The 24604-nt window shown below is 48.9% G+C and overlaps 1 protein-coding gene across 9 annotated transcripts in view; it reads left to right on the forward strand.

Moving 5' to 3' along the window:
• SRGAP2 (SLIT-ROBO Rho GTPase activating protein 2) overlaps positions 1-23691 on the forward strand; it is a 240953-nt gene extending 217262 nt beyond the window's left edge. For 7 of the 9 annotated variants that reach the window (XM_087437238.1, XM_004425102.3, XM_014783470.2 and 4 more), the window contains 6 exons: positions 5975-6199; positions 9881-9960; positions 12244-12424; positions 13912-14058; positions 17811-18135; positions 20269-23691. In XM_087437238.1, coding sequence (XP_087293364.1) covers positions 5975-6199; positions 9881-9960; positions 12244-12424; positions 13912-14058; positions 17811-18135; positions 20269-20652 — 1342 coding nt within the window. In that variant the 3' untranslated portion in view covers positions 20653-23691. The other 2 variants (XM_087437244.1, XM_087437242.1) reach the window with 2 other exon arrangements.
• The last annotated feature ends 913 nt before the right edge of the window (positions 23692-24604 follow it).

Below are 24604 nucleotides of genomic sequence, written 5' to 3' on the forward strand. Positions count from 1 at the left end.
CCTCACCGTAGAGCTACTCACAGCATGGCGGCTGGCTTCTCTCCAAACAAGTGAGTGAGAGAGCTCCCAAGACGGAAGCCACAGTCTTTTGTAACCTGATCTCAGAAGTGACGTCCCATTACTTCTGCCACGTTCCATTCACTAGAAGTGTGTCACTAAATCTAGCCCACACTCAAAGGGAGAGATTTCCTTTCTCAGGTCAGGGTGTGAATACCAGTAGGCAGAGACCATGGAGTTCATTTTAGAGGCTGCTTACCACAGCATCTGTACTACACTGCAGTAGGCAGCTCCCCCTCACTGCAGCTGACTCTACTGCTTGCCTCTTGAAACCTGATTTCTTCAGATGTCAAACAATATACTCTTCTAGTCTCTTGCTAATCAAGTGAGATCCACAGACCAGCAGCATCAGCATCATTTGGGAGATTGTTAGAAATGCAGAATCTCAGCCCCTCCCAAGGCCTATGAATCAGAATCTGTATTTTCACAAGGTCCCCTCATGAGTCACACGCACGTGAAAGTCCGAGAAGCACTGCTCTAGGTCCTCGCTCTGCGATCTAAAAGAGGAAATCAGTGGTGCTTCTCTTTCATGGTTAAGGCTGCCACAGCTGCTCCCCAGAAAAGCTGAGTCTCCCTCTAAATCTCACCAATCTCAGGTGCCTCCTGGGTTGGAAAGATTCTGTCTGGGATGCTCTTCTGATTTTCACAAGGAGTGTTTTGGCTTCTGTATGCAGATGGGCAAGTAGAATTGTGCCTGGATTGTCTTGAGGACTCAAAGATGCTCATGTATTGATTCACTTATTTGTTTAACATTTATTTATTAAGTACCTACTGTGCCGGGCCCTGTTCAGATGCTGGCTTTCTAAGAGTGCACCCAGCAGCCACGGTCCCTGCCCTCACAGAGCTTGTGTTCCATTGGAGGAAGACAGACAAAGCTAATAAGTACACATGGCATCTGTCAGAGGAAAATAAAGCAGGGAAGGGGGCTAGAGAGTGCCAGGGGTCAGGGTGAGGGTTTGCTCTTTAATATACAGTGGTCGGGGGACACTCATTGAGCAGGTGACAGTAGGAGGAGAACCGAGAGAGAACGGTGTCCCAGAAGCCGTGTGGAGAAAGTTTCAAGGAGGGTGTGGTAACTGAGTTAAATGCGCTGACAGATCAAGTAAGAAAAAGACTGAGAATTGACTTAGCAGCATGGATATCATTGGTCACCCCTGATGGGTGTTGTCATAGTGGAGTGGAAGGGGCAAAATCCTGATGGTATCAGTTCAAGAGAAAAAGGGTGCTGATGATGGATAAACAAAATATGGTAGATCCACGCAATGGGATGGTGTTCAGACATAAAAAGGGATGCGGTACTGACATATGCTACAACATGGATGAACCTTGAAAACATCGTGTTAAGTGAAAGAAGCCAGACACAAACAACCGCATTGTATGATTCCATTATATGAAATGTCCGGAATAGGCAAATTCATGGATACAGGAAGCAGATTTGTGTATCCAGGGACTGGGGAGAGGGGAGAATGGGGAGTGACTGCTAATGGGTATGGGGTTTCTTTTGGGGTGATGAAAATGTTCTGAAACTAGATAGTGGTGATGGTTGTACAACATTGTGAGTATGGTAAATGCTACTGAATTATACACTTTAAAATTATTAAAATGGTAAATTTCGTGTTATGTATATTTTACCACAATAAAGAGGGAGGGGGGAGGTCTGAGTCTGCTAGGGCAGCCATAACAAAATACCACAGATTGCATGGCTTAAACAGAAATTTATTTTCTCACAGTTCTGGAATCTGGAAGTCTAAGATCAAGGTGCCAGCAGGGTTGTTTTCTGGTGAGGTCCCTCTCCTTGGCCTGTGGATGGCCATTGTCTCACTGCGTCCTCACACGGCCTTTCCTCTGTGCAGGCAGGGAGAGAGAGCTCTGGCGTCTTTCCTCTTTATAATATAAAGACAAAGGGCCTATTGGATTAGGGCCTCATATTGACTTCATTTAACCTTAATTATCTCCTTAAAGGCCCTGTCTTCAAATACAGTCGTATTGAGGGGTTACGACTTCAACATAAGGTTTTGGGGGGGATACAATTCAGTCCGTTACAGAAGGAGTGGAGAAGAGTCAGAGAATCAGAGACAGCAGGTACAGACAACTTTCAAAGAACTTTATTATATAAAGAGGAGGAGAGAAATGGGACAGTAGTTTGGTGTGGATGTGGGGTTAAGAGAGGATTTTTTTTTTTAAGATGGAGGTGTTACTGCATGTTTGTGTGCTGGTGGGAATGACCCAGTCGAGGGGAAAAGCCGATGATGGAGAGAGCAAGGCCAGTGCTAGAGTGATGCTCTTGAGGAGGTGAGAGAGGATGGAATTCATGGCACAGGAAGGCAGGGAGCACATCAGGGCAGAGAGGCAAGTCAGTTAATAGGCTGGGGAGCACAGAAGATGAGAACAGGCAGTGTTCTAGGCAAGGGGAGTGAGGGAATACCTGTGAAAGACCATCAGAAAGAAGCAGCCAGAATTACCTTTCACTCTTTGTCTCTTAGAGAGCCTCGTGGGGAGGTGCAGGGAAGGCTGTTAAATCATGGATTTGTAGAGGGAAGTGTGGTGTCTCCCATCGTGAACGCTTTTAAAAGTCTCATGGATTCTCAACCCCACGTTTTGCCTGGGGCCATGGCGAAGGATACAGTTTCCCTTCAGCCCTTTCAAACCTGAAATCAACCCCGATGCATAATGTCTTACCCATAGTCTGTTGGTTGTTGCCACATCAAACCCCCGAGACCCACAAAGTTGAAAGTTTTGGAGTGAAATGTTATGTATTGAAAATAGTCTGCCCAAAGCTTAGTGCTCTCCCTGAGCACTTCAGTGTGTTAGATACTGCCTGTCAGGAGAAGAGGTGCAGACTCCTGTAAATCAGTTACTGCCAAGTGTCGGCACCTCTGCTTCCCATTCCCTGACTAGAATCCAGGGTCCTAAATCAAGAAGCAATCAGGATATTATAATTATAGAAAATACTTGTTGAACACCACCTTTGTGGCCGGGACAGTGCTCAATGCTTTGCATATATTACCTCATTTAATCTTCCCAACAGCCCATAAAGGAGGCCCAGAATTGTCCCCATTTTACAATGAAGACACAAGGGAACTAGAACACAGTCATGGAACTGGTGAGCAACTGGGCTAGGAGTCAAAACCAGGTCTGTTTGACTCCAAATTCTTGGGATGTTTCGTTTTTCTTTTTTAATTTAATCAAAGAGACAAGTGTGCATCACTAAAAAATAAAAAGTCCAGAAAAGTGCATGATGAAAAACAAGTTTCGCCCACTGATCCTAATTTTCTCATTCCCCCTAAAAAGCCTAGAAAAAAGTTCCTAACTACGACGCTGAACCTTTCTAAGATGCACACAAGATGATGAGTTCAAATCACTTAAGAGAATTCACTAACATTATGGACGCAAACTATAAAAATATATCACAACTCTTAGAGGATATGGCATGTATATAAGCCGATACCAAAAAAAATTTTTTTAAGAGGGAGCTGTTACCACTGTTATCCATTTTAGATATTTCTTTAAAAATAAAAATCCAGTGTTCGAGGTCTTATACTGGGTACAGCCTGCAAGTTCGTCAAGGATTATTGTCACCATTATATTATATACGAAATCGTATGTATTTGTATGTGCGCGTATATAAATTTTTCTTGGGAGAGAAATTCTAGTTTTTGTCAAATTCTTAAAGGAGCCTGTGTCCCCTAAATAGTTAAGAACCGTGGCTTCAGCTCCTAAACCTAGGTGTTCTGGTTGTAGATTGGAAGAGAGAGAAGGATCTTGGCCTGTGTTTTTGTTTTTTGGGGTTTTTGAGGGGTTTTTTTTGGTGAGGAGGAATGGCCCTGAGCTAACATCTGTTGCCAATCTTCCTCTTTTTGTTTGAGGAAGATTGTCACCGAGCTAACATCTGTGCCAGTCTTCCTCTATTTTTTGTATGTGGGATGCTGCCACAGCGTGGCTTGACAAGCAGGGTGTAGGTCTGCGCTTGGGATCCGAACCCGTGAACCCTAGGCCGCCGAAGTGGAACGTGCAAACTTCACCCTTACGCCACCGGGCCAGCTCCTCTTGGTCTGTGTTTTAATGGGAGTAAGAAATGAACCTGGACCCGTGAGACCACAGTCCACAAAGATGTATCCCCTCAAGCCCCTGGTCCCTGTAGCCCCTATGAATTGAACAGTCCTTGCCTTAGTGAGCCTGGCGAGGTTTCTCATCTCTCAGAGCTTTGACTGGGACTCTCAGGGTCTGAGTTTCTTTCTCTTTGACCACCAGGCTTCCCAGAAATTACTAGTTTTCTTCCATGTTCCCAAAACGTTGTCAGATCACACTAAAGAAACAGGGCCTCCCTCCTCCTTGTTCCTCCATGACACCAGGAAGCGGCCCGCCTCAGATTAGGTACAACTCGAGCCCTTTGGCACCTCATGCATCAGGTGACCGTGCTGAGGTTACCAAGGTGATTATCTTTCCTCTGTCTCTCCAGTTTTTATTTGCCCAAGAAGTAGACATGGAAACTTCTTCCAGCCTTTCCTGAATCTCTGCTCTCTTTTAACTCAGGAGACAGGGAAGGATTATAAAATTAAATCTTTAAGACCCGCTATGAGGCAGTCCACCACTGAGATCTGTAACCTCACCCGTTGCTGGCTTCCCTGCATTGGACTGGGTCCTGGAGAAGAGTGATTCTCAGCCATGACAGTTGTTCTCTCTGTGACAGTTGTTCACATCCACTGTACCACTTCACGTGTCCTGCAGTGATTCTCTAAGAGGGACGGGGGACGTGTCAGAATTGTCAATAGAGGAGAGAACCGTTGAGTTACAGAGAGACCAGCTCGGTAATTTGGGTCTGGATGTGGGGTATACTAGGAATAAACTCTGCCCAGTTCTGGAGAGTAGCCACTTAGAAGAAGACAGCTAAGTCTCAGGACTCTGGTTCAGCATCAGAGGGCTCTGGTATCATCTCAGGATCTGTCAGAATCAGGTGCTGGGGACTTTCTGCTGATGCCCACGAAGGAGGCAGAACTGCTTCACAGAGCTCACAGCTCTGCAGGCTGTGTGGGCAGGACAGGGGGTATGTCCAGAGCTGGCCCAGCCTTCAGTGCTTGGACAGACAGAGGCCAATGGGGCCTCATCAGGCACAGAGGCTCGCTGCAGGGCTCCGGTCCTTGGAGGTGTGGCTGGAGCAGCTGCTGGCTGAAGGAGGGGGGTAGTTCCCAGAATAAACAAATACTCGATAGTCAAGTCAGACTGTATCCAGAGGAAGCCTGAGCAGAAGCTGAACAGCGTGCTGACCTTCTCCTGAATAAATTCTGAATGTAATCATAGAAGAGGATATTATGGAAATGAAGAACAATCACATTAGCTGTTCCAGAGGAGATTCACTGGCTTGATGGAATACAAATGCTAATCAGTTGGCTATTTTTTTTAATAAGTCTAGAGCTTGGAATGGAATATCCCTAATAATTTGATTATTTTGCTATGCAAGAAGGTACATAACCCACAGTGCCCGTGTCTTCTGACCATGTCATTACCAGGGCAGCCTGAGGCTGTCCATCTGCTCTGTCAGCTTAGTGGGTTGGTCTGTGGGAGCCGTATCTGCTCTGCAGAGTGGTGTGGCTCAAGGCAGGGGGCTTGTGGTGGATAAGGTCTGGGGTTGGGGGGTGATGAGGTGGTAAGTAGGATTTGAATGGGGAGCTGGAGAGAGAAGAGGGTTGAGACCTGCAAGGAGGTGCCGCTACTTTGCCTTTCCTTGGCTCCTGAATGACCATCCTGGTGGTCATTACCTTCTCCCTCACCGACTTTCTAGAAGGGCTCTGACGCCCAGAGAAGCAGGTGGCGGTTTGTGCAACTTCTGCTCTTGCTCTTGGCAGTGCCTCCTGTGATTGTGTTTTCTGGGCATTCGTGCAAGTGCTTTCCAGCTTGCTCCCTTTCCCTTCTCCTCCAGTTTATCACAGTTCAGTGAAGAGAACATGATGGACCCCTACAACCTCGCCATCTGCTTCGGGCCCTCACTGATGTCAGTGCCTGAGGGCCACGACCAGGTGTCCTGCCAAGCCCACGTGAACGAGCTGATCAAAACCATCATCATCCAGCATGAGAACATCTTCCCCAACCCCAGAGAGCTGGAGGGCCCCATCTACAGCAGAGGAGGAAGCACGGAGGATTACTGGTAGGGGGCTCAGGGCTGCAGGAGGGAGGGCGTCACCAGCACACACGAGTGTGGGGGCCAGATGGCCAAGTGAGACCAAAAGGAAATACAGAGATCTTCCCAGCCTCCCACTCCCGGGAGCTTCAAGCTGCCAGGGTCTGGGGGTGGTGTAGGCAGTGTCCCACCTTGACCCGACCTACGGAGTAAGTGCCTCTTCATGCCACCTCCCTTTTCTTATGAGTTCTGAGTGGTGAGGGACAATTCTGAAAGATGACAACAATAATAGTAACATCAAAAATCTCCAAGAAAGGGAATTTATAAAGTTGTATATAGAACTGCTGTTTGTCAGTGAGCAGTGTCTCTCAGGCTCCTACTCTGTGCTGTGTGTTGTGAGAGAAAGACATTCCTGGGTCCCAGGGAATTTCTTTCTTATTGGGACGAGTTTAGATTGGAGGCATGATTTCCTGACTGTGAGTTTTTACAATGATAATTTAGAGTGATTTCAGAAATTTGTGAAGAGAAAGAGGGGTAAGCTCCATTTTCAACAGGTTCTGCACAGTTCCACCCTGACGCAGGATTAAATTCTGTGGGGCAAGGTTTTTGCATGACCTCGCCTGGGATCAGAGATATGAAAGGAATCCCAGGGGCACATCTTTACTAGCCCCTTTCATTAGACAAATAACGAATCACTATTTCCATTCTACAGATAAAGTCACTGCAGCCCAGAGAGGCCAGTGACAGTCTTTCAGGCCAGTCCAACTCTGATCTCTTGTCTCTTAGTGCAGGGCACCATCCAGCACCCCACACTGCCCCCCAGGAGTCCACTTACCGAGTCAGTTTTCCACTCAGGACAGAGACAACTGCCTCTCTCTTACTCTCTAATGTCCCTTACCTCCTCCTCCTCCCCCCGCTCCCTCCTTCCCCTAAAGAGTGTTTCAGCCTGGCTGAAAGCATAAGCCAGCCCAAATCAGATCCCATCTGAATTCAACATCTGGAACCAATTCAGCCAGACCCATTGCTATCGACTGAGGTAGGGGAGGACAGGGGAGGTTGTTTACTTAATTAGAGGCCAGTTGGTCTGTGCTTCTCCCTGAAGGAGCCTCCTGCCCAAGGAGTGAAGAAAGTGATACTCATGTGTCTGTGAGCATAAAAACATCATTGATATCCCTGGCTTCCGTCCCCTCCACTGTCCTGCAGGTCCCACCGTCTGGGTCTGAGCTGGAGAAACCTAGGCTTGCTGGCTCGGAGAGAAAGCTTTTTGTCACAGATGGTTGGTAGGGACTGGGGAGGTTGTTCAGGTCTCAGTCTACTGGCTGTGAGCTCCCGGGGGCTGTCCTTGTGCATGTGAGTTGGGGAGTTGGTTTCCCTAGAAGGAGTGTTGAAAAGCAGTGGAATAGTGTTCCCAATTCCTGCTTTACCTTCCTCCTTTCTTTACCTGCCCTCACTTCTCAGACACCAAACCGCTGCAGGCGCTGGACGGATCCCAGGACACAGAGCCCCCCCACAGTCCAGCTCCCCCAGTCCCAGCCCAGGGGAGCAGACAGAGCCCTGATAGGGGGTGGCTCCCAGGGGCACGGATGGAGGGCATCTTCGTGCAGTTCTCTCCAAAGTGTTCTCCCCAGCTTTGTTGTGCATTCGACATTTATTAGCAGCCTCTGGAAAAACTACAAGATTAGTGGGGGAACACTAGCCGTTACAATCACAGACTGGGTGGGAGGCCAGAAGCACCAAGGATCAAGAGTAAGTGACCCTGGGTAAGAGGTGCCGTCTGACCACGGAGTCACACTCCCTCTTTGGGAAGAGAGAGAAGTGCCAGTGAAGTGAGCTGAGACCAGTGAAGGAGGTGAGGGAGGGGTAGCAAAAGGGGCCTAGAGCCCAAGAACCCTAGAGAGTGGCTGGGGGACCAGAACAGCCACAAAGGGGGCACACCAGGCCACTTGGCCTCCCCGTGGGCAGCTGTGGAGAGGACAGGCCAGTCCCACTTCACCACTCTTAGCAGCCCTGAGACTGGAGCCCGGTTTTCTAGGACGGCCTGCCGTGTGCCAGGCTGGGCTTCTTCTGAGACCACGGATATGGGTGGGCCTGGGGGTGTTGCTGGGGTGTGAGTGTGGAACTCAATCCACAAGAAGTATAGGATTTTAGGGCTGGAAAGGACCTTGAAAAGCATCATCTTGCCTTCACTTGAGGGCAGTGGTTTCCAGGGAGTCCCAGGACCAACAGCATCTGTATCACGTGGGACTGGTTAGAACCAGCAACACTCCGGCTCCACCCAGACCTAGTGAATCAGAAACTCTGGAGGTGAGGCAGTCTGTTTTTAACAAGCCATCCAGGACTCCCTGAACTTTGAGAACTGCTACCTTAGTGGATGGCCCACATCAACAGACTTGGAGCCCTGGGGAAGTGAGCCTTTGCCCTGCGCACCCCTGGGGCCCTGAGCGTTTCCAGAATGTCACCAAACTCATCAGAGGGTTTTTAGGCCCAGAAAACAGTGAGATTTGTGCCCAGGTTTTTTGACAAAGAGGAATCCCTGTTGATGTTCTTACAGAATGTTCGCTGGAGTCTGGAGAACCTCCTTGGAACTGACTTGCTTCACACAGTATCAGTTCTGAACTGGTCCCCTGGTCTTTGAGGAACTTGCTAGGAGTGAAGGACCTGTCCCGTGGGGAGGGAGAGGCTGCAGGCTCAAAGTAGAAACTATGAGGCCAGGTTATGGGGTTGAGGGGGTGGTGGTGCTTCCTTAGAACTGCCTGGAAAGGCTCACTTGTCACTGCCAACTGCCAGAGAAAGAAACTTCAGAAATAAATGGGGTTTTCCTCTACTTTTCAGGAAGTAAGAACTTGCTGATGCCCCTCCGCAGGCACTGTGAAGTCCATGAGCCAGGAGATCAGAAGTAGAAATGACTTTGCTAGTAACTTCCCTGGCCATTCTCGATTCTCTATCCTGGATGACTTTTCGACTCCATGGATTTTTTCACGACCTTGACCCACCTTCCATCCCCTGCCCTCTTGCAGTGTCCAGCCCACAGTAGAGTCTTCTTCCCCTGCTCTTGTTCCCCACCCATTTCTGTGACTCACCTCTCACTTTCTCACCAGTACACCAACTAAACCACAAAGCAGCCTAGAGGCATCCAGCAAAGTGAGAAAGAAGGCAGAGAAGTACCATCTTTTAATCATCCCCTCGTGTTGCGTAGAATCCTCACTCGACTCTGTGAGGTGTACAGACCATTATCCTCAATTTACAGATTAGATAGCTGAGGCTTAAAGAGATGAAGTAACTTGCCCAGGGTTACACAGCTACTGGGTGTCAGCTGGGTTTTGGATCCAGTTGTATCTGCTGCTAAAGCCTTGTGTTTTCCTTCCACCACGCTCCCTCTAGGAACTAAGTCGCCTAGAGAAACAGCCCTTGAGGAGTTGAGTTGTTCTGTATTTTCAAAAAGATTTGTAAGTTCAAAAGGGCTTCCCTTTGTCTCAATATAGTCTAAGTCCCAAGTATTCTCAAATAATTTTTGTAGCAGGAGCTAGGTTAGAGAACCTCTGGAGCCTTCTATTTCATTGTAAACATTTGACTGTTGTGTGCAATCAGGATGTAGAAAGCATAAGATAGATTCCGTGCCCTTACTCCGAGGCATGGAATCATGTGAAGGAGAAGACAAGAATTTTGTAAGCAAATGCTGAGGCCCGGTTACTCTTGCTTTTGTTGCAGTGACAGCCCTCACGGCGAGACTACCTCGGCTGAAGACTCAACCCAGGATGTGACCGCAGAGCACCACACCAGCGATGACGGTACGAGGCCCCGCTTGGGGGCAGTGGGGCCACCCGGGGTGAAGCAAAAGGAAGGAATTCTATATCCTGTGCTCCTCATGAACCCTCCTGCCCAGCAGTCCCCTGAAGACGGGCAGGGAGCTCTCCTGTCTCTCCTTTTCATTCCTTCCCTTTCTTGGAGAGGCAGCCCACCTTCTCATGTAGAATGGTCTCTGTATTAAACCAGAGCTGAATAGCTAGACCTTTCACAGCCCTTCAGCCCTCTTGCCTACCTCCCAGCTCCTTGTCTTGCCTGGCTGTCTCACCAGTATGATTTCGGTCCCGTGTCACAGCTCAGATTCCTGCCAGGGAGCTGGAGACCAAAGCGAAAGAGAGCTCGTTTGAAAAATAGTGAGCCTGGGGAATAGAGAAGCTGGGTGCCAGGAACCCAGCAGAAGCAAGCCAGAGGGGATTGGGGGTCAGGACACAGAAACCACAGGCTTTCACACTGCCACCTGGAAAAATTGGCCCTTTTCCAGAGTGTAGACATGCGGGTGCCTCGCAGCCTGGTGGGTGTGCGTCAAGAGGTGGAATGCGTAGCTGTCATCCCCAGGCCCCTCGACAGTGCCCATGATTTATTAGGGTCTGTCCAGCCAGCACATTTCCCCTCCTTCCAACAGTTCCACACCTTCATTTCTGGATCACTTGGGCTCTGGAACTCTCAGCAGCTGATAACAGGCCTCAGAATTTTCTGGGCATGAGAATGAAGTGGCACAATCCCACAGAGCTTTCCTTTCTCCCTGCCTTGCTGTGAATTCTACAGTCCTAGGCCAGCTTTTAATGGAGAAAAAAATTAGGACTGTTTATTTGGATCCTGAGGTCAGATGGATCAATGTGATAATTTGCCACATTATGGGGAAGGAGTAGGTAAACTAGGGAAATTCGTGTTTCTTTAGAGCCTCCCGTGTGCCCCGCACCGCTAGAGCTTCATATGTCTCATCTCCTAATCCCTAGTGAAACAGAGAGAGCTGCTATTTTATAGTTGAGAAAACAGGTCAGAGAGGTCAAGTGACATACCCGAGGCGTTACAGAACTGGGATTGGGATAGTCACGCACTGCATAACGATGTTTCATTCAATGAGGGACCACATAGATGACGGTGGTCCCATAAGATTAGTGCTATGTAGCCTAGGTGTGTAGTAGGCTGTACCATCTAGGTTTGTGTAAGGACACTCTGATGTTTGCACAACGGCAAAATCACCCAACAACGCATTTCTCAGAACGTATCCTCTCCGTTAAGTGACGCACCACTGTATTTAGAAGGCCTTCTCTGGTCTGCCTCCTGCAGTGAAATCTCTGGCCCTGCACGCCTGTTCAGGAGCAGACCCACCAGCCGTGGCTGCCGAGGCATGGTTTTGTTTTTAAGCAGCCTTTCTCTCCACTACTCAGAATATCCAACTTTCACTTCAGGTTCCAGCTTTCTGGGAGCCTTCTTTTTGCTCTCTGACCTCTACCTGCAGCCCAGAACAGATCACGATAATGCTGACAATAACGACCGTGGCTAACACATACGCAGCACTTACCCTGGGCCAGGCGCTGTTCTAAGCACTTTTACTGTTACTGACTCCTCATAACAGCTCATGAAAGAGGCATTATTATTACCATCCCTGTTTTACAGACGCGAAAACAGAAGCTCACGCAAAAGTAAAAATACATTGCATTTGTAAACCCCTTTCAATTTTTCAGATCACTTTTATGCACATTTTTCCATATATTGTCCACAAAATATATTTCCATATTTTGCTCCTTGGAAAGTTGATTGGGCAAGTTATTTTCTCTTTATAGAGACTAAAAGCTCATGTTCTACTAGGGGGAATGAATAACCTAAGTAAATTATTTAAAATACAATATGATAAATGTTCTACAATTAATGGAGTTATTTTATAATCAGAAAAGAAATAACGCTTACAAATACAGTATGGCAAGTTCGATGATAGGGATTGGCGTCAAGAGCTAAAGAAGTTACTATAGGAAGCAGGTGATGTTTGAGTTGTGACTCGAGGTGTTCCATCAGGCAGATGAGAGAGAAAGGGATTCCAGGTGGAGGGAACAGCATGAGCAATGGCAGGAAAGGTCGTCATGTGCTTTTAGGGTGATGGCACAGTCTACATGGGAATTACCTGCTTTATAGATCGTCCGTGGCTTATTTTTCACACGGGGTTATTTTCCCACCACTGTAAGTTCAGCTAATAGGACTTTTCTGCGCAGTCTCCTGAGTCTGTGAGTCCCAACAACATGTGTTTCCTTCTTTTCCTCCCCTCCCAGAGTGTGAGCCTATTGAGGCCATTGCCAAATTTGACTACGTGGGCCGGACAGCCCGAGAGCTGTCCTTCAAGAAGGGGGCATCCCTGCTGCTTTACCAGCGGGCTTCCGACGACTGGTGGGAAGGCCGGCATAATGGCATCGACGGACTCATCCCCCATCAGTACATCGTGGTCCAAGACACGTATGTTGGGCCCCCTGCACTTTTAGGGGTCCCTGACTGCACTGTGGGAGTGAGACTTGATTTCTGGAGCCATAGGGGGATGAAGGAGACCAGTCCCCAGGGGGCGCCAACGTGGTCCTGAGGTCACACTGTTCCTTGAAGGCCCCCAGACTTCGTGGAGAATTGTTTTTTAATCTCTCCACTCTCTGTTCCCCCTGCAAATCACTTCTCCACCACGACCCCCCAGTCATTTTAGAAACGTGCCAGCCGGCACTCCTCCACACTTGTACCTGATGAGTGATAATGCGGGAGTATTATTTGACCACTGACATTTCCTTTCTGGAAAGATCAGGTTGGGAAAACATTTTTACTTCTCTTTTTTTAAGCAACTATGCCCACCCCAACTGTTGGGCCACTGATGACGCTTTTCCACTTAAATGAAAATGTTGAGTTCCTTAATTCTAGGAGAAATCTAGCTTAAGCAGCCTTGGCAGAAATGACCCAGGTCATTTAACCCAGAGGAGGTTGACTTGGGGAAAGATGTTGGGTCAGGGGTGTCAGGGAACAAAGGAAATGTGACCCGGTACTGGTCCTAGAGAAACTTCATCAGACAGGCTGTCGGCTGGTTCTAGCTCTTTAAAACAATGTCCCCCAGGCCCCTGTGGCCACCCGAGCCTGCTTCCCTACCCCCCTGCCCTGCCTCTGCCCCCAGCTCCCTCCCCTTGGATACAATGCTGTCAGTGTTTTTAGTCCTTCCCTTAATATTATTTTTTAAAGGTTGATATCCTGAATGAGTCTGCACCCTCCCAGCCTCTCCCCGGCTCGTTCTACGGGGAAATCCTCCCTGTTGATAACATCGCAAACCTGGTGGCCATCTGTGCGTGGACAGGACCCTCCCAAATTTAGCATTATGACTTCACTACAGGACCGAGAGAAGATGAATTGTGAGGGAGAAGGGGCTCACTTTGTCATCAGTAGCCAGAGGGGCCAGGAGAGCAGTGGAGAGACCTGGGACTGGCTGGACGCCCTAAGCGGGGCTGGATGCGCTACGACAGAGTGTGGCGGTGTCCTGCCTCAGCGCCGGCATATCCAGAGCCACCGCAGAGCTGACTGTCCTTACCTGGCAGTGCTGGGACCTCAGCAGCTAAACCGCCACCTGGACTGGCCGCCTCCTTCTCCAGGAGGTGGCCCAGCACAGCTGCCCCAGGAAAGCAGCATGGGCTAGAAGGCAGATGCCTTGAATTCAGGTGTCCCCTAGCCCATCTTTCCAGAGGAGCTCGGGATCCCGCAAAACTCAGTGGGACTATTTATTTTTATTTAAACAACCCTCCAAAGGCCCTTAGGTTCCCTGCCTCTGCTCACAGAGCCGGCCCAGCCAGCCATCGCCGCTGCCTCCAAGCCGTCGTGGGGTTGCGTGTGTGTCGGGGGGCCATCTTGCTGATTTAACACTGCTTTTTGTGTTGTTGTTGTTTTCCCCTCTTCCCTGCCTGCCTGCCCCATCTCCCCAGCGAGGACGGTGTCGTGGAGAGGTCCAGCCCAAAGTCTGAGATTGAGGTCATTTCTGAGCCACCTGAAGAAAAGGTGACAGCCAGAGCGGGGGCCAGCTGTCCCAGTGGGGGTCATGTAGCCGATATTTATCTTGCAAACATCAACAAGTAAGCTCTGCTTTTCATTTTCTGCTCCCCTGAACGACTTGTAACACCCAGCCTCACCCTGTGGCCTAACCCCCTCTCCATTCCTGTGCTGCACGTAGGGCTCCCAGCTCCCCAGGCCTAACAGTTTGCATGTGCTCATTGCTGCTACAAGGCGGTCAGGGCCGAGGAAGCGTCCACAGTCCTCGTGGGCAGGTCCCGGTCTCCAGCAGCTGCTGTCATGCTGCGGAAGGTGCTCCACTCTGTGTGCCTGCAGCATCTGTCAGCTCAGACCTTCCCGGCTATCTGACTGCGGAAACTTGGGCCAAAGCTTTGGTCACTTTATGCAACTTGGTTTTGTACTGTTTCTCAGAGGTGCCTTCTCTTTTCCATCCTTACTCAAATAATAGTCTTTAGTGTCCTCTTTGGCCCTTGTCTGTCCAGAGACCCCAAGTCTTGTGTGTCTTCTCCGAGGCTCGCATTCCCCCAGATGGGTATGTTTAGACATCATGTGTCTGTTTCTCCCCATCCTGCTTCACTCAGGAAAGGAGACCACCACGCCCCCAAGGAAGGCTTTGTCCTGAACTCTTGATTCATCATCTAACCCCTAGCTCCCTTTTCTTCTGCCCTTTCACACCGGTAGAAATAACTTTCCGTTTTTTCCCTGTTGCTTTGGCCCTGTGTATTATCCGTCCCTGTTAGTCCCTTTGCAGATTCCCACTCCTGTCCAGCAGGCTCTTAACTCTGCCCCCAGCTTTCATTGTGGCTGTTAGCAACGTGCTGGAGTTTTAACTCCACCCACACCCTATCTGACTGTCTAGAGGGATTCCACGCCTGTGTGCTGCTGCCTCCCCTAGAGACATTCAGGTTATTGGAGAACTAATCTCATCCCAAGGGGCCAGACACCAAGTCCCAAAGCCAACAGACCTCTTTCCACCAGACCCTGAAACTTGGCCCAGTGCCAGCAGGATGACAAGCCCCAGGGTACTCCTGATGAATATGGATTGGAGATGATGTACAGTTTTTATTCCCCTCTGGCTTTGGAGGAATGAAATGATTTGCACATTGAAAACCTGTTAACCATAGCCTCTGGACACTGAAACTGGAAGGAGAATAAAAGATGCTTGTTGTTTTTAAACTGTACCAGGTTGCCCAGATCTCTTGGCTTTTTTCCAACCAGACGGTAGCAGGGGGAGTGGTTGGGGCACGTGGCTCTTTTCCATCTCTTTCGCCCTCAAGTTAGTAAAGTAGCTGATCCAGCTCACTCAGTCAGTGTGGTTATAATTTAAGTCAGACCAGTGAAAAAGACTGAGGATTTAGGGCCGGCCCCATGGTGCAGCGGTTAAGTGCTCGCGCTCTGCTACTGGCAGCCCAGGTTCGGATCCCGGGCATGCAACGACGCACCACTTGTCAGGCCATGCTGTGGCGGCCTCCCATATAAAGTGGAGGAAGATGGGCACGGATGTTAGCTCAGGGCCAGTCTTCCTCAGCAAAAAGAGGAGGATTGGCGTGGGTGTTAGCTCAGGGCTGATCTTCCTCACAAAAAAAAAAAAAAAGATTGAGGATTTTATTTGTGTCCCTTGAGCATCGTGCCCTGCTGGAAGGGCAAGCTAATAAAAAGTAACTGTGGGCTAATCACATTTTTTTGCTTATTTACAAGTCTATGTTAATTATAAGCCTATAATCATAAGGTCGTAAGCCTATAGTTAACCCAGAAACCAAGGCACGATTGGTGGAGGGAGAGTTAGATAATTAGTTAGGTACATATTTTTAAGCTATCGTATATTTGATGCCATTTGTAGAGAGTAATAGCTGAAATAGTCAAAAGATGAACATCTGGTGGAAGTCAGGGCAGTACCCTTGAACTCCTTGCTTGGTGATGTCAGGATGGGGCCCTTGAAGGACATGGTCTACCTGACATCAGCTCGTCAGTGGATGAGTGGCAGCCCCGCAGCGTGCCTTGCCCTCAGGAGTGACTCTGCCCTCCAGCTGCCCTCATGCCCCACACAGCACTCTCCCAAGCCCCTTCACTGTCCTGAGTGCCCGGGTTCTCTCTCACCCCTGGACCTTTGCTTCTGCTGTCTCCTCACCTGGTCAACTCCCCCTCGCCCTTCAAGACTTAGTCCGAACATTTACCTCTCTGGGGAAGCCTTCTGAAACCCCCAGGTTCCTCAGGGCTGAGTTCTGTGCCCTTGTTCAGTATTCCCAAAGCAGTCTGAGTATCTCTCAGGACTCAAGCTGCACTCAGATGCCCACCTGGCTGAGCTCCTTCAGAGTTCCTGAAACCAGGAACTCTGTCTTCCTCTCTTTACATCCCTGAGGCCTGGCCCGGGACCTGGCACATACCAGCCACTCCATAAATCTGCCTTCTCAGCAGTTTTAGCCCTGTGAGTCAGCCATCCTTAAGTAGAAAAAGGAAATCAGCGCAGAGTTATTAGGGTATGGCATTTCACTTTAATTCCACACGTTTACTGAGTATCTACTGTTGTGCCAACCACTGATGCTGGTTATTCAAAGATGAATAAGATGGTCCCTGGTCTCAGAGCTCACAGTCTGGCAAGGTACCTACTATATAGTCTGGTAACTAAGAAGCAGTGCCGTCAGTGCTCTGAAGGAACAGAAGGAGTTATCGGTTCTGCCTGCTGTTGGAGTTGGGGTACTAGCGAAGACTTGGCAGAGGAAGAGTCATTTCAGCTGGGCCTTATAAGACTCTGAGAACGTCTTTTTTCCTCTCGAGAATGGCTGACACCTAAGGCTACACTGCTGAGCAGGCAGCTTCATGGAGTGGCCACGATGTGCCAGGTCCTGGGCAAGGCCCCGGGAAGGCCTAACCAGTGAACAGGACCAGGACTGGCTCGGAACACTGGTCCTGCCACATAAACTACCCCCTTATCTTCAGGTCCTACCCCTTCCTTTTTTCCATCCTCAACTCCTGCCTCAGCCCCAGTCACCCTTAGTGGATTCAAGATCGGAGCTGCCCAGCTGCCATCCCAAACCAGCAGTTTCATTGCTTCTTAGATTAGGTCCTTTAGAATCTGATTCCAAGAGAAAATGAAATTATTCAGCAGTAGGGAACACCCATATTGGACTCTAGTACTCTGCCCAACTATTTCATATGCGAGCCTTAGTGGTCTGAAACAAATTGACTCAGAGCCAGGGTTCAACCCAGTGCTGGGTGATTTAGGGTCATGTAGATGTATTTCCACCCTAAGAAAGTGCATAAACTTGGCCCTAACTCTGCAGCATTGCAGCCTCTTGAAAAATATTCTGTTCCATGTGTACAGAATAAGCAACAACCGCCTCTTGCCAAAGCCCAAAATGATTACAGTTTTGTGGTTGGACTAAGAAATATGCTAAAATTTGGAAAAGTCAACTCTCCTCTTACCAGCGATTCCCCGCCTCCTTGGTGATGGCAAGACACTTTCTCCTGCCTGGGGCCTGGTTTCTGTTCAAAGCAGGTGATGGAGGGGCCTTTCCATGAATCTGTCTCCCATTAGAAACTTTGGTTTAAGCAGACATTTTTCCTGACAGCACCTCACATCTTGAGAACTGAAAGCCCACGACCACCAAGTAAGTATTCATTTCTCCTTTGCCCAGGTCGGGGTGGCAGGGGACCAGACATGGAGAAGGGAAGGCAAACCGAGGAGAGCACATGCTCTGTGTCCCTCTCACTCCAGAAGTCCCTAGGCTCCAACATCTGCCCCTCTCTCACTCGTCCTAGCTTCCTTGGAGCCAGGGCTCCCTGATCACACTGCCCTTTCTGTTTGTGATTGAAGGCAGAGGAAGCGGCCAGAATCTGGGAGCATCCGGAAAACATTTCGGAGCGACAGCCATGGGCTGAGCAGTGCCCTAACTGACCCCGCCTCCCCGGGGGTAGGGGCTGGCTGCCGCCCATCTTCCCAGCCCATCGTGAGCCAGAGTCTCCCCAAGGAAGGGCCAGATAAGTGTTCCATCAGTGGGCACGGCAGCCTCAACTCCATCAGCCGCCACTCATCCCTGAAGAATCGCCTGGACAGTCCACAGATCCGGAAGACAGTAACAGCAGGAAGGTCAAAAAGCTTCAATAACCATCGGCCCGTGGACCCTGAGGTCATTGCACAGGTAACTGGGGGCTCCTGGACAAACAGCTAGTATGAGTCTACACTTGTCAGTACTGCTTAGTGCAGCCCGTGCTCATTAGAGCAGGACTTGAGACAGAACGGTGCTTTGTACACTATACACCGAGCTTAGGGACTGTTGGACTTTTGGACCTGATAAGACAGCTATCCAGGAAATTTGCCCATCCCTCTCTCCCCAAGAAGAACTTGAAGACAGAATAAAAGAATTCAGATTTCTTGCTCATATACAGGCTATTTGTAAGGCTGTTGTAATTTTTAAGCCAGTAGTTACAGATAGAGTATTTTGATAGAGTCCATTCATCCCAAGTTTTGAGTCTTGAGACCCTGGTAGACTTTAGTGAAGCTGCTTGAGTGTTGAGGCTCAGATGTAGTTCTGGCCACATTTGTATATCACTCTGCCCATCCCCATCATCCCATTTTCTGAGGCTAATCTCTGGCCCCTAGTGGTAGATAGATGATCAGTCAACGATCTGCTGCTGGTCTTGAAGGCCCCGAAATACTCTGCTGTTGGGAGCTCGGGTCCCAGAAGTGTTTCCAGCCCAAGTCTCCAGATGCAGTGGAGATGAGCTCCCTGGTTACGGGGTCTTCTTTCTGTATATGCACCACACTGACAAGTCTCTGTTTTCCGTGAAATATTAGAGATCCAACCCCACCTCTAAAAATCCGGCTACCGGGGCCACTCCAAGCAGTTCACTCAGACGTCTCTCCCAACTCTATAATTTTCATTAGACCAGGTAGGAACTAAGGGCTCATTGTTGCCCTCTTATGTCTCAACCGAGTTGAGATTCTCCTTACCCCATCTTCCAGCGGGCAATAGAGGCTGGGTATAGTCTCTATTGGCTTAATTGTGGTGCTCTGCTAAGGGAAGGTGGACCTGGCAAGCACAGTATTAAGCTACAGGCCTGAGATGTCTTGCTTTGCTAGCCTTTTATTTCTGTGCCTCTACTTAAGCTCTTGGCTGCAATCTGCCTTGCGCTGTGGGAATCCTCCTAGCTCCCTCTTTCGCCAGGTATTAATAGGGATGTCTGAATAGGTACACAGCTGGGACAGACTGGCTGCAGAGCAAGACTGAGGAGGGAGATGGAGTTCTTCCTGAGCATTTGTAAGGTTTGAGAACATCGTAGGGATGAGTGAAATTGAATCACTATCAACAGAACGCATGGATCACCCTGTAGGACAAAGAAACCTTAACCAGGGACCTTTGCTTGGAAATTTCACAATTTTTCAATGTAAGCCTAATCCCAAGAGAAGAGCCCTGTGGTGGTTTAGGGGTGCCAGATACAAGTGTGTGGGGAGGGAGGGAGCTGGGAGGTCTCCCTGGGAGGCAGCTGGCTGCATACAAAGGGTCTTTGGTTCTGCCTTGAGGCCCTGAGCTAGGACTGCTATTTCCTAAGATCTGGAGTGTTCCACTGTGACTTGCAGAAGGTGATTCACCTATGTGGGCTCTGGCTCCCCGTCCTGGTCACTCTTTGGTCCCCTCTCCTGGTGATGGGTAGAAGGAAATGGCTTCATCAAGTTGGGTCCGGGGAGGCTGTGTGGGGCAAGGGCAGGAGAGGTGTCCTGATGGATCTTCAGGGCCAGGGCTCTCGAGCCTTTCCTCAGCCCTTGAGGAGGAACAACTGACCCTCCTAACCTTTGGCCTTAAAGTCCAAGAGAAGAAAGAACATACTTCCATCTCTACCACTTTCTAAAAAAGTGTTTATTATGTACAATTTCAAGCGTATACAAAAGCAGAGAGAATTGGATAATGAATCCCATGTACTCATGTCCAAATTCCTGGCCACTTTTAGTTCATCCACCTTTCTCTTCCCCACTGGGTTGTGTGTCATTTCATCCATAAATATTTCAGTGCATATCTCTAAAATCCAAGGCCTCCATTTAAGAAACATCTCAACCACTCTTTCTAAAGGAAAAAGAAAACCTCATGATAATGAAAATCCCTTTGTTCCCCTTCCCCCACATTCTAAATTTGCATGTGTTTAAGGATTTTGGCCACATAAAATAATCTGGACTTCTCCCTATAGTTGGTTTCTTCAGTGTGGCTATGTTGTTGAAATAGGACCCTTGGGCACATCTCCCTACATTTGCCTCACCTCCTCCTTTTCCTGTTTTGCAGGATATTGAGGCAACTATGAACTCTGCCCTGAATGAGCTGCGGGAGCTAGAGCGGCAGAGCAGTGTCAAGCACACCCCTGATGTGGTTCTGGACACCTTGGAGCCCCTCAAAACTTCCCCAGTGGTGGCCCCCACATCGGAGCCCTCCAGCCCCCTGCACACCCAGCTCCTCAAGGACCCTGAACCCGCCTTTCAGCGCAGTGCCAGTACTGCTGGGGACATCGCATGCGCCTTCCGGCCTGTCAAGTCTGTCAAGATGGCTGCCCCGGTCAAGCCACCGGCCACACGACCCAAGCCCACTGTCTTCCCCAAAACAAATGCCACTAGCCCTGGTGTCAACTCATCAGCTTCCCCACAGGCCACTGACAAGTCTTGTACTGTCTGAGGGATGTAATTTAATTGTTCTAGACAAGGGGACTGGAGGGACTGTTATTAAAATCTTCCTATTTAACTAGCTTGGGGACTTCAGTTGAAAATTAGATTCTAAGTTGTTCTTGCAGGAATTAGCCTTCCCATCACCCAAAATCTTGAGAATGAAGCCCTCATTATCACCCTGCCCTGCCCTTCCCACTGCCCTCTGCTTCCCCCAGTCGTCATAATCCAGCCAGCTGCAGTACATACTGTTCTTAGGTTAGCCAGAGATAGATTTTTCCATTATCAGGTCACTGTGAAATCTGGCTAGGCGAGTCATGAGGATGCGGGCTCAAGTCCCAGTCCCCTCAGACACAGGGGATGTCTGACCAGATGGTGGATTGGCTACTGACATCCAGCTCTCAGTGGCATCTTGTTTTGGGTACTGATTATAGAGGATCATATATAGTCCATTCTTCATTTTACACACACACACACACACACACACAGAGGATCATATATAGTCCATTCTTCATTTTACACACACACACACACACACACACACACACACACACACGCAGGTAGGTTTTTCTAGTCTCTGGCATGTGTAGCCTCTCCTGGTCCTAGACCAGTCTCTGTGTAAGTTATTGTGGCAGTTCACACAGGAGCCACCAGGAGTCTCTCTTTCTGTTACAAACCTTGTTCTGTCTGGGCCAGAGAACCTAGCCGTTGAAATCTCGCCACCATATGATATTTAGCAGGATGAGACTCCATCATGTAATCTGTCTGGGGTTGGGGACTTCTCTCTGTCTTCTTTCTCTTGGTGTGAATTGGTCATTGGTGTTTGCTTTTGCCCTCCTCCATCCTCTAGAACTACAACCCAATCTTATTATGGAACTTCTAAAGTTTTTCTGAATGTATAGACATTTCTCGGGTTCCTATCTTATCTTTGTCTCTGATGGACTATTTTCCATTTAAGACATTTTCCTGTATAAGACCGTTTTCTAGCTGGTTCCTTTTAGGGTAAAGAGTCTTAAGAGAGTTTTATTGTGTTTATGGCAGGTTTGGAAAAGGTAAGAAATGGGTCCCTCTTCCTCCCACTTTTTTGGGCACTTAAGACATAAAATTCATTATCTTATTAAAAAATTAAATTCAGCTTTGCTAGCCCCGAAATTGTTCCTAAATGAAAACATATCCTAACTTCACCCCCTAGTTTGGTATTCTACAGGTTCTCTCTTCAGGGACCAGTGGGGGCTTGGAGAGCCCTAGTTAGATTAAAGAGAGACATTGCCCCTTAAAGCCAGTTTTTATTTATCCAAACAAGGACAAATAAAACAACTTTGACCCCACGGGCTCTAAAGTCTTCCCAAGGCCAGAATCTAAGAAAATAAAAAATTGGACGCTAAATATTTTGGCCTTCCTTTGGCCTTTTTTCTGGTTTCCCTCCCAAAAGCAAAAATGATACCCTTATCTGCTTTAATCCACTCTCCAGATCTGGTGTCCATGGTCCTGGCTCCCTTCGCATCGTGCTATCCCAGGAGTATCAGGGCTGGGGATGCTCACACCAGGCTCATGGGTCTCAGACAACTACTTGAGTAAAAGCTGAAACTCATTCCTCTTCTCTGTTTTCTGGTTTTAAAGCTGTGCTTATCGCCTTAGTTTTTCTACAGTTCAGGAGAGATGGTGGGTTGCCATTCAGATAAGAAAATTTGAATTTTCTTATCTTTGGCCTAGAAAATTCTCTTTGGACCAACGTTTTGAAGGTAGTAGTTGGCTCTATGGAAAGTGGTAGGATTTTCCTCCTTCTTTGTGAAGGAAAAGAGGAGCTTTGTGGGAAATCACTAATTAGAGAGAGAACCTGCAGCACCAGGAAAACCATCCCAGGAGCTGGAAGGGAGAACTGAAGAACTCCTTTGACAAAGTGAGTCAGCCTGGGGGAGGCGACCCCAGGCCTTGGGACTCTTGGCTGTTGTTGCTCTGTTGAGTGGCCTGTCCTTGTCTGTCACCTGGATTTACATAGGTCCTGAGCCAGCAGGGGGCCCTCATAGCCAAGGATCTGTTTCCTTGCTGAAAATGGAACCCCACTCTTCATTTTACATTCCTTTTGATCCAGCTAATCAAAATTGCTCCTCATGCCTGCCCTTTGCCCCTCTCTCCAGCATACTCCTCTAAGAAAGGAAAAGCAAAGCTTTCGTAATGACAACACTTTGGGCCTGTTCTATTGCTCCTGCCTTATTTCTCTTTCAGCCCTGGACATGACTGTTCACCATCCTCTCAGGCAGTGTCCATCTGCTGATCTGCATCGTGAACTGGACAGTGTGTGAGTGGTCACCTCCTCCCCCGGCTCTGGGAGCCAAGTTGTCTCCCCTTTCTGGTGCTCCTGACACCTGTGAGATGGTCCTGTTGAGAGGACTGGGAAGCCGGGGAGGAGAGTCCTCCACAGAGCTCACTGCAATCAACTGGAAACGAGGTCGCACACTGTGATTTTTACACCGAAAAGCCAAAAGGAGCTGGCCCCCGGGGCCTTGGGAGACCAGTCCTCCTCGGATATGCTTGCTGAAACCAGCAGGATGCTTCCAAGAGCCCCACACTGCACTATGAGGCATGGATCCTTTTCCTGGTGTGGACTCTGAGGGTTCAGTCTTTGGGGAACAGAGGTGGGGTGGAGCTACCAGCATCCCAACTTGGAAAAGAGAGGAGTTTGCAGCCAGCAGCCTGTAAACTGGAAACACTGGTCTCAGCCAACCTCCTCAGGGCACCCTGGTTTCTCCCCAAGGAGATGAGGAGAGATGACACCAGCAGCAGGATGAAACAGACCACTGGAAGGGCTGGTGTACATGCACTTCCTGCTCAGAAGAGAAGCTAGATCTTCCAGGGAATGGCAGTGTTGTGGCGTCTGACTTGTATGTCATGTTTGTGTAAAATGGTATATTCTTTAAGATAGTGTTGATAACTGGAATATCGTATGTATGCTTGGAGATGCTTTGTGTGAACCTAAGACTGTCACTCAACAGATGTTGGATTGGGGAAAATCCAAAGCACAACTTCGAAATAAAATACGTTTTTAGGTTTCGATGCTGCAGTTCCTGTCCCTCTTCCCCTCCCTGAAATCTCCAGTCCAGGATTCATCCATGGTAAGGGAGCCCTGCCTGGCAACAGAAGTGAGGAGCCAACTACCTTCTCTCCCTTACCCCAGCAAGGCACAGCGCAGGCGCATTAGAATGTGGATTTTTTTCTCCCGCATTTCCGTATAGCCCGTGTGGAACCTACGAGCTTGTGTAGAAGGTCTTCCAGCTTACCATTGGGCAGTCTGTTGCCATGAGAACCACTTCCTCCGCAGAATCCACCTCCTCTGTTTTCAGGGAGGACTGTTCTGGGTTCTATCTCTGGTCAGATTTCCCACTTGGAAGCTTTGCGAGCCATAACCAAGGGTGACTGAAGGTTTTATTTCTTCCACAACTAAAGCCCTGAGTCATTCTGCCCTCTGCAGCCCCCTGCCTCTGGGAGAAGAGCTGCCCAGCGTGCTTGTGCTGTTGGTGTTGAGTATGTGGCGTGTGGGGTGTACAGGAAATGCTTTCTCTCCTTTAGATTTTGATCCTAGCAGACCATAAGCTCGAGGTGCAGTTATTCAAAGGTAACAACTTAATATACACCCTGGAGCCCCTAGGGCCCACACTTATTTTTAGAGGGCCTATTCTAATACCAGAAGCCCTGGGGCTGGATCAGGTCTCTCACGTCTAAGGGGGTGCCCAGTATTCATGGGAGCACAAGGCCTCACCCCCAGCGCTAGACCAGACACTACCTCCTCTACTGGCATCTCCATGGATTATTAGTATATTGTATTTTTATATTTCAGCTCTCACGCCCTTCCACCCTGTCATCTCTCCCCTTCCCTCACCTTAGTGGTAGAGCTACAGCTTGTGCGTCTCCTGCTGGCCCCCTGGTCTTCGGTAAGGCAAAGCTGAGACTGTTTGGCCACCATGTGC

Source organism: Ceratotherium simum, chromosome 2, assembly GCF_057802395.1.
Source record: "Ceratotherium simum simum isolate JZ-2026a chromosome 2, ASM5780239v1, whole genome shotgun sequence".
Classification (NCBI taxonomy): domain Eukaryota; kingdom Metazoa; phylum Chordata; class Mammalia; order Perissodactyla; family Rhinocerotidae; genus Ceratotherium; species Ceratotherium simum.